At 41.0% G+C, this 9,826-nt stretch overlaps 1 protein-coding gene across 3 annotated transcripts in view; it reads left to right on the top strand.

Moving 5' to 3' along the window:
* The first annotated feature begins 1,115 nt into the window (after positions 1 to 1,115).
* Positions 1,116 to 9,826, top strand: part of LOC136677996 (semaphorin-4E-like) — a 24,652-nt gene continuing 15,941 nt past the window's right edge. Inside the window, exons 1-4 of one of the 3 annotated variants that reach the window (XM_066655742.1) lie at positions 1,116 to 1,199; positions 3,051 to 3,098; positions 3,278 to 3,542; positions 9,167 to 9,487. In XM_066655742.1, the coding sequence (XP_066511839.1) occupies positions 9,391 to 9,487 (97 nt within the window). In that variant the 5' untranslated portion in view covers positions 1,116 to 1,199; positions 3,051 to 3,098; positions 3,278 to 3,542; positions 9,167 to 9,390. Of the gene's footprint in view, positions 1,200 to 1,408; positions 1,432 to 3,050; positions 3,099 to 3,277; positions 3,543 to 9,166; positions 9,488 to 9,826 lie in introns of those variants that run through there. The other 2 variants (XM_066655740.1, XM_066655741.1) reach the window with 2 other exon arrangements.

The following is a 9,826-nucleotide window of genomic DNA, read 5'->3' as shown; positions in this document are numbered from 1 at the left end:
ATACCAAAATTAATGTGCAGAAGCACTCAAATGTTTTCAATATTTTTCCCCCTTTAGGTTCAAACCACACTAGCAGGAGTTTGCAAATACAGATTTCCAAACAGCAACCTAACATAAGGCACAGTGTTAGCGAAAAAGTTCCATGCTTTGGCTTAAGATGTAAACTACCCTTACGTCTTCATTTGCCACACACGGATCTATGAAAACACGGTTATCTCTATTTCTACTAGTGACGGGAATTTCGGCTCTTTTGGGGAGCCGGCTCTTTTGGCTCGGCTCTTCATAAAGAGCCGGCTCTTTCGGCTCCTAAATGGCTCTTTGTTTTACCACTTATTTCCACTGGTACAGAACAATATTACCTACATTTTACATGACGATATGGACAAAATATTATTGTTCAATATTAAAAATAATAAATAGTCTTGCAATGGCCAATTGTTTTATGGCTGTCTTGTAATAACTCACTGATTGCACTCACACATTCAATTGTATAAATAACTGGATTTTTATTTAAACACCTTAATAAAAATCACTTGTAAACTCTGAAATACAGCCAATGGAACCCAAAAGGTAGGTATTACAAAACAGCTTATTAAATTAAATATTCATCCATTTCTGTGTAATAAAATAAACAAATACAAAGTGCAAAACAGCAGCATTCAGCGGTAGTGATTAAAACCACAACTGTCAACAAACATTTAACTGATTTAACATTTTCTTCAGCTATTTCTTGGAAGGCAGATTGACATTCAGGAAACCAAGTGTCTCAGCTCGGAGGGTTGGAGGGTTGGAGCTTGCTTGTTGTTCTCTGATTGGTTGAATGACAAGCCTTAGAAAAAAATGGCTCGGTCTTAGACGGGAACCGGCTCTCATCGTTCACTTACAAGAGCCGGCTCTTTGAACCGGTTCGTTCGCGACCGACACATCACTAATTTCTACCATCCATTGCTTGCCTGAAGCTCAATAGCCCCGCCCATCCTGCAAGGTGATTGGTTCCTTACAGCGTCTGTAAACCTGGCTCTGAATTTGACCGTTTGAGTTTAAAAACAAAAACAAAATGCTAAACTGAATTTTTATTTTACTCAAATACATCTCCCAACCCATAAAACACCACACGAACATGTTAAAAATATAAAAATGTATTTCACTGTGACAAATGAGAATAGGCGTGGCATCTGAAAATGGTTTAACTCTAGCAGGTAAAATTGCTATTTGTTATGTTTAGAAATATAATTTTATTTTCTATTTTGCCATGAAATCATTCTATAGTCACTCAGTTGTGTAAGTTTATGCTTTATTTACCATTAAAAGAAAATAATTCTGCTTTTAAGTGATCGATTCACCTGAAATAAATTAAGTCGGGCCCTCGAGTCGTTTATAGTTGTGACGTCAGGGCTAATCTCATCATGGCGGAGGAGAGAACAGACCACGGTAAACCACACTGTGCAAATAAACGACAACGGGAAACTACACTTTAAACAAATTCACTTAACCCAGTATTTCTGTTTGATCTGAGTTCAAAACCAGAATAAGTAAGGCCCGAGGGTAGATACCAGCTAGGGTCCATTTCCCAGCGTCAGTGCTGTGTTTATTTTTAACATAAAGAAGAACAATATGGCGGCGTTTTTTAGGGACACTGAAAAACATTCGAGGATTTCACGTCCAAGTATTTTTCTCATTCCCTTCAGTAAAAAGTCACGATATTATGTGATACCAGTTTGGTGTCTTGTCAGCATTTAATCTTAAAACGGTTAATCTGAAGTGGGACCACAGGGTGGAGCCATTTTCTAACGGAAAAAGAGAGAGAGAGAGAGTCATTATGAGACACTAATAACTTACTTATCTCTCATAATGACTCATTATTTGATTATAGTTTTGCCTAAATATCCCATAATGATAGTTTTCTGACTCATAATACACTATTCTGATTTCCTGTGTGACTTTATTGTGTTTTAAAGCGGTGGAAACGGGCTCAAATGTTAAATTATTTTCCTCGTTTACCCTCATAAACTTACAGCCAAATATCAAGGCTCTCCAGTAGGATACAACTAATATAATGTTGTCGTTTTGGGCTTAAACAGCACATATACTACATTTTAAAAAGACCCCTTATAATATTTGTGTAGGTTTATGTTCTAAAGCCAGTACTTTTCACAAAGCTCCCACTTTAAACTGTATTTGTTTAAATTGTATTTCAGCGTTGTGTATGTAAATGATCTTTATTCTTATGGTTATGTTCTGTATTGTGTTGTGTCTTATTCAAAGAGCAGTCCTCGCTGAAACATGAACTGAAGAAGATAGTTTTCCTCACTTTGTTGGAGCTTAGAGCGACACATCTTTAAGACAGACCTCATCTTTCTGAGGGATCCTTTAAGTGCCCTTATAACTGAGGGAGACTTTTCACACGCAGATTAAAAGCTGAAGTAAACAATGGCACAAATGAGGGCTACATTGGGTCATTTATAGGTTTACTTTACTGTTCCAGCGAAGTTCATGTAAGATATGATCAGAAATGTTCAGCATTGCTGGTATGTTACTTATTTATTTATTTATGGGTCATTTGACACTAATGCAGTAGATACACAAGTGTCAGTTTGAAATGAAGAAAGCATAAGTAACATAAATTCGGTTTATTTAAACCACAGCTGTCTTTGCAATCCTGTGTTGAAGGGCGTGTGTTTTAAAGAGAACACCAGACCTCAGGTTTCATGCTAATCATGTTAAGACTTGTCACACATCTGTGGACAGACAATTCCCTTATTTAGCCATGAATGGAGCGTTAAACCAGAAATGTCAGCGCTGGAAATTAGATCATTCATATGATAAAAGGAACGCTCCAGCAGCAGTTAATATTTGGTCATATCAACAATCCTAAAGTATTTAGAAGAACGTTTAACGTCTGTAAAGCACACAGCTTCCTGTAGAGCGTCTATTAGAAGGGTGTTTTATGAGCAAGTGTCAAAAGGAATGTCTGTCATTTCTGAGCAGATAAGCTTAGGTTGAGTACTGGAGAATTAATTTAATATTCCTCTTCCTTGATTAATAAACAGAGCCCTTCCTGGAAAGCAGCCCCTCCACTTATCCTCAGCACACTGTGTGTAAGTGTACATTTCTACTCAAGGATGGCATGTGAAGTGCCCCTCTCCTCCTGTCTTTCTTCCCTGCCTCCTGCAGTGACGTGTAGTGTGTGTGTGTGAATGCGTGTATATACTCTTTCACTTTGGTCTCGCAGGCTGAGGAATCTAACTGAAGCTCTTTCACTCTTTCTTCACTGCAGGGCCTGAGCAGTTTGACTTTTTCACAGCAACAATGCCGGCGACTCCATGAGCTCCATTCACCCTAGGCTCGAGGAGAGACAGCAGCTTATCCTTCACACATTTAAAGATTCGTTTTTCTGGCATATAGACAACGAGAGTGCGTGTGTGTGCGTGTACGTGTGTGTGTGGATGGGTGTGTGGGTGTTTGTGTGTGTGTATATGTGTGTAAGGTATCTCACCCATACAAACGCGGGACAAATGACAGAATGAGGTTGGTGTATAAAGGTAAGTTGCTTATCTGGGCTTTTTCAGTTCTTGTTAAACTGTAATCAGTTCTCATATCTGGACGTGGCATAAAGAGGCATTTCAGAGGTGTTTTCAGAGAGTTACTGTTTACTAGAATAACAATGTACATTATCATTTTCCAAAACCAGTAGGTATCGGTATATAGTCGTTTTTATAAAGGAAAAAGTTTCATTTACATAAATTTTACAAGTTTTAGTATGTTTTGCAGCAGTTTTTTGACGTGCCTATTATGAAATCTGTTATTTATTCACATGGTAATACGATTATCTGGAGCCTACAATCCAACAAACTGTGGGAAAAAAAAATGCACCCCTGTAATTTTTTGTCCTGGGCTGCCTAAATCAGATAATCTCAAATAAAACAAGATGTTCTGATTTGAGTGAGTGGTGCCACGTCCGGAGTGTGTTCCTACCTTGTGCCCAATGATCACAGGTAGGCTCCGAACCCACAACATCCCCCAGCAAGATAAAGCATTCACAGGAATGAATGAATTTTGCACTGTTTTACATTGGGGTTCTGAGACTATAGAGTCGTACCTCCTCTCGTCTGAGTCTCCCCAAACACAGTGCTGGACCCACATTAATGTGAGAGCGCAAAGACGAGGTTAAATTGAGCAAAACAAAAGAAACGAGTGCAGAGGAGTGAGACTACTAACTAAATATGTTTAAAACAAAACGGAGGAAAAAAGAAAACCAAGCAAAAATGACTAAAAACAAAGATTCTGCTCCTCGATCTGTGAGCTGTGGCTCATTCTCATTTAAAGGAACGGGTCATTCTGAACAGGGCTGTTTAGACAGGTGGTGAACAGTGCTGTGTTGTTTGATCCTTGTGTTATTTGGACAAAAAGCATGTCATAGAGGTTTCATTAAGACCCCAGGGGACTGTGTTCGTTTGTGGAATAAATAGTGTGTCTGTAGTTAAATACTATAACCCTTTTCCACAAGTTTCCACAGTTCTCTGTTGGTCATAATGAAACGCCTGTGACACGCTGTGGTGAAAATAACACAATACAGCAGTTCTCCTACATTGTTTAAACATTTCTATTGAAAACAAATGGTTTTAGCACCTGTTCCTCTATATGACAAAGAGCCTCTGTTTGCTCCAGGCTTGAGGCGCCCAGAAATGAAGAACATGGAGTGGAAATGCTGGTGTTTTTTAGTAATTTCTACTTCTCTTTTTTTTTCTCTGCTCTTGTTTTTTGCCAAATTAATTAGTTCACTTATTTCTCTGCGCATGTTGTTCCTTTGGTTCTGTTTAACCTCATCTTTGCACTCTCACACAGACATGGCATTTGTGAGTTTGTGAGGGGGCTAATTTGCTTCTAAAACATTACATTCCCCTTCATTCCCCTCCATAACTTAGGGCTGTACTTCTGTGAAATTGGTTCAAATGGTAAAAGTCTGCTACAGCAGGAAAAAGGCATTTTATATTTTATAGGGGGCACTTCCTGTATGACTTTCAAATTTCTAAAACGGGCATCTTTCTGCTTCCTCTCTTTGTTTACAGCTGTAGGTCGTTGATTACACATTTGTAGCGTTTTTAAAGAACCCAAGCCATAAACTTTCATAGAATTGTATTTTATCTAATTGTTTTCCACTTATTGTTGTCCTCTTTGGCTCCCAGAATCCCAGTCTCTTTGATAGTCTCCATATAGCTTTAAAATCTGTTAACAGCTAAGCTGTTGTAGGCTGTTGAATAGGTGTGAACATGTAAGTTATTCATTGTCTAAAGTTGCTCAGTGTTAAATAGGTTTCAGTAACTACACCTAGGCTATCTTTGTCGTTTGGACATATACTGGCAGGAAATATGAGGTGTTCTGAAACTGTGTTTTTGCCTGGGGTTGCATTTGTTTGTTTCTAAAAAACAATATGAACCTCATTTTGTTTTAAGTCCTTTTCCTGACAAGCTTTGTTTCATCCCCTCAGTGCCACCGTCTACGGCAGATTTTCTGTATTTCTGGGTTCTGTAGTTGCAGCAACTCCACTGCCATAAAAGACACACCCTTCGTGATAAGAGCCCTTAAACCAAAGTTAAGCTGATTCATAAGGCATTGTTAGTTGTCTTAAGAAACCTGGGATGTGGAGTTATTTAATAGAAAAACACAGTAAAGCAGTAAAGTGTCCTTTTTTATTCGTTTATACTCTCATTGAGTTCCTTGGTGTTTTGAGGGCTATTTTTAAGCCCAGCTTGTTAAGCTGGTCCTTATGCACTCTGGATAGTCTGCATTTTTTGCTACTTCCTGCACACCTTCATCAACAAAATCAATGACCGAGGGACACTGATTAGCAATCTCGCGTGTTTCAGATGGCACAGATTTGTGTTGTTAATCACTGCTGTTGAATATGAACAATGTAACACAAATTTAAATGTGAATATCTCACAAAAAAAGGACATAAATTGAAACAAAACAAAAAAAAAAAGCAAACACATGGAATGTTTGAGACTAATTTGGTGAATGTGGCTAACGTAAGATGTAGCATTCCTGTCATCGTTTCGGTTGAAGTACTTGTAGGACTGAAACAATATGCAGTTTTGAGAAATGAATACTACTTTGAAGACAAGTAGGTGATCTTTGAGTGGATCTGTTGCTGTGTTTTGCAGCATTTTAGCATAAAGCTAATTAAACTGATGTTGATGAGGCAAGAGGAGATATGTCTTTGTCACCGTTACTGTTCAGTGGATCAACACCTTCCTCTTTGTATTCTTCCCATTTTGGATCCCACATAGATGCTGTAAAATAGGTTTTCATTTATCCTCGTATTCTAATAACCACACTCCTCCATTGCTAAGTGCAAAGCTTGGGCAGAGCATCTCTGATTTAGAGTTTTGATGACGTGGCGTGATAGTTGATGCCAGGACCAGCATTCTCTAAACCAGCCGTTCTCCTGGTCTTTTTTACACACAAATGTTTAATGAATTTACAGAGCAAATAGCGAATAGCTACCAGTAATTAGCAATCCTTTAATCAGAGAAAAAGAAGTAAATTCAACCTTGTTTTGCAGAATGTTATCTAAGAATGTACCATTAAAACTGGTCCATTTATACATTCATTATCTGTAACCCTTACCCAGTTCAGGGTCGCAGTGGGTCCAGAGCCTACCTGGAATCATTGGGCGCAAGGCAGGAATACACCCTGGAGGGGGCGCCAGTCCTTCACAGGGCAACACAGACACTCACACATTCACTCACACCTACAGACACTTTCGAGTCTCCAATCCACCTCCCAACGTGTGTTTTTAGAGTGTGCACCTGGAGGAAACCCACACAGAGAGAACACACCACACTCTTCACAGACAGTCACCCGCAGGACACCCACACAGAAACAGGGAGAACACACCACACTCCTCACAGACAGTCACCCGGAGGAAACCCATGCAGACACAGGGAGAACACACCACACTCCTCACAGACAGTCACCTGGAGGAAACCCATGCAGACACAGAGAGAACACACCTCACTCCTCACAGACAGTCACCTGGAGGAAACCCACGCAGACACAGGGAGAACACACCACACTCCTCACAGACAGTCACCTGGAGGAAACCCACGCAGACACAGAGAGAACACACCACACTCCTCACAGACAGTCACCTGGAGGAAACCCACGCAGACACAGAGAACACACCACACTCCTCAGACAGTCACCCGGAGGAAACCCACGCAGACACAGGGAGAACACACCACACTCCTCACAGACAGTCACCTGGAGGAAACCCACGCAGACACAGAGAGAACACACCGCATTCCTCACAGACAGTCACCTGGAGGAAACCCACGCAGAGTCGCAGTGGGTCCAGAGCCTACCTGGAATCATTGGGCGCAAGGCAGGAATACACCCTGGAGGGGGTGCCAGTCCTTCACAGGGCAACACAGACACTCACACATTCACTCACACCTACAGACACTTTCGAGTCTCCAATCCACCTCCCAACGTGTGTTTTTAGAGTGTGGGAGGAAACGAGCACCTGGAGGAAACCCACACAGACACAGAGAGAACACACCACACTCCACACAGACAGTCACCCGCAGGACACCCACACAGAAACAGGGAGAACACACCACACTCCTAACAGACAGTCACCCAGAGGAAACCCACGCAGACACAGAGAGAACACACCACACTCCTCACAGACAGTCACCCGGAGGAAACCCACGCAGACACAGAGAGAACACACCACACTCCTCACAGACAGTCACCCGGAGGAAACCCACGCAGACACAGAGAGAACACACCACACTCCTCACAGACAGTCACCTGGAGGAAACCCACGCAGACACGGGGAGAACACATCACACTCCTCGCAGACAGTCACCTGGAGGAAACCCACGCAGACACAGAGAGAACACACCACACTCCTCACAGACAGTCACCTGGAGGAAACCCACGCAGACACGGGGAGAACACATCACACTCCTCGCAGACAGTCACCTGGAGGAAACCCACGCAGACACAGAGAGAACACACCACCATTCCATTTAGGAATAGAAAATTATATTTTAGACAGGTTCATTTTACATCATTTATCAAAAGCATTATGGTTCTGTGGAACAGGGAATGTCTTACTGCCCCTGATCTCCACAATAATCATTTAACTGTTTTAAAGTCTTTCACGTCTGAACATTGTTTCTGGTCAAATTCATCTCTGGCAATAATTCATTGCTTATTCAACCTATTACCATTTAAGATATACTTTTAATAAGGCGCCATGTCCTGAGTGAATTATCTTCTCCAAGTATTCCATGTATTTTCAGCTTTCGTGTCTTGCGCAGTCCCTGGATCTTATCCGTACTGAGCACTTTTGCAAAGAGTGGAAAGAGTTGCAGCAAAACTATGCCGAAATTGTGTAACACAATAAATTTCACGTGGTAGAACATGTCTGAATGATTTAGACAACATCTTACAGAATCTAAGCCCGGGCAAACTCCTGCTGTTCAAGAGTATATTAATACACACGACTAAATAAATGTACTTAATTTAAACTCTTAATTTTGGGTAATGCCACACCCACAAATAAACACATACAAACCTTCAGCTGTGTTTAATCGGCATGAAAAATGTCTATAAGCCTTTTCAATTCACACAGGAAAATCTAATGTGAAGTCTTTTAAGGTCAACATTTAATTCTTAAATGTGAATGCAGATTCTTATTTTTTTTTTTGGAGGGCATTAGTCTAAATGCTGAGGTTTTGATGGCATTCAGTGACAGTAGCTTTAGTGAGGTGATGTGATCATTTTAATTCTTCCTAAATAGTTGTGATGTTACAGCTCATGGGTTTCTTTGTAAATCTTTGTAAGTCTTATCACCACAATCCTCCTCTGATATCATTTCCACGCCAGCTTTGTAAAGGCCCAGAGCAGAAGCCAAAGACTCAGGCTGTGGTCAGTCAGCGCTGCCTTTTTACCTATAAAAGGCCTATAACACAAGAAAGCAAAACTTGGTCTCTCCCTGCTGCGGAAAGAGCTTTCTGAAGCCACATTTACATCACTATAGCACTGACAGAGTTACTGCCGCCACTACTGCTGCCTCTTATGCCTCTCCTTAACTCACTCACTCACTCTCTCTCTGCCTACAACACATTTCTCTCTCTCTCCTTTCTCCCAGATGGCCTCACACAGATCCTGGGTCTTTGAAGAAGCAGCCTGCATGGACAAAGCCAGGTCGTATATCTCTGTACGGAGGCTTGGTTGACGGGAGGAGAGGCCTATGGAGGCAGCTGTCATTGGGCTGAGCTCTTTTTACAGTCTTTTACCGAGGAGCTGAGGATCCCTGAGAGTTGGAGTGAATTTGTGCCATTGCTTGGAGTGAGAAAACTAGAAGCTGAAGACATGATCCTTCTCCTTGTCCTGTGTCTTTGGGGTCCCAGTCTACTGACGGCCAGAGCTGTCATGGACAGCACAGCACGGAAAACCGTCACCCTCAGCAGTAAGTGAGCTGCATGTCATTACATTTTATTGTGCACTGTACTCTTCACTAAGGTCTAAGCTGTTTCTCATGTTAAACATTTTGTAAATACGGTTATTTCCAGTGCACATTTAACAGTTGTAAATATGACACTGAACACTGTTGTTGAGGGATGCACAAGAATCAGTCGACAATCTTTATTCATGTTATTTTGTCATTCATTTATAATCATTTAATGAGGTTAATAATGAGTCAGGTGTGTTTCAGGTGTTTATTTAGCTCGTGTAATGTAAGGTTTGGATTGAGGACAAAAAACTGGTCAATCTTCCAGTGATAAATACATATAAATAATGATTGAAT

This window comes from Hoplias malabaricus, chromosome Y (assembly GCF_029633855.1).
Source record: "Hoplias malabaricus isolate fHopMal1 chromosome Y, fHopMal1.hap1, whole genome shotgun sequence".
NCBI lineage: Eukaryota > Metazoa > Chordata > Actinopteri > Characiformes > Erythrinidae > Hoplias > Hoplias malabaricus.
Note: the sequence above shows the minus strand (reverse complement) of the source record. Positions and strands in the feature narration are given on the sequence as shown.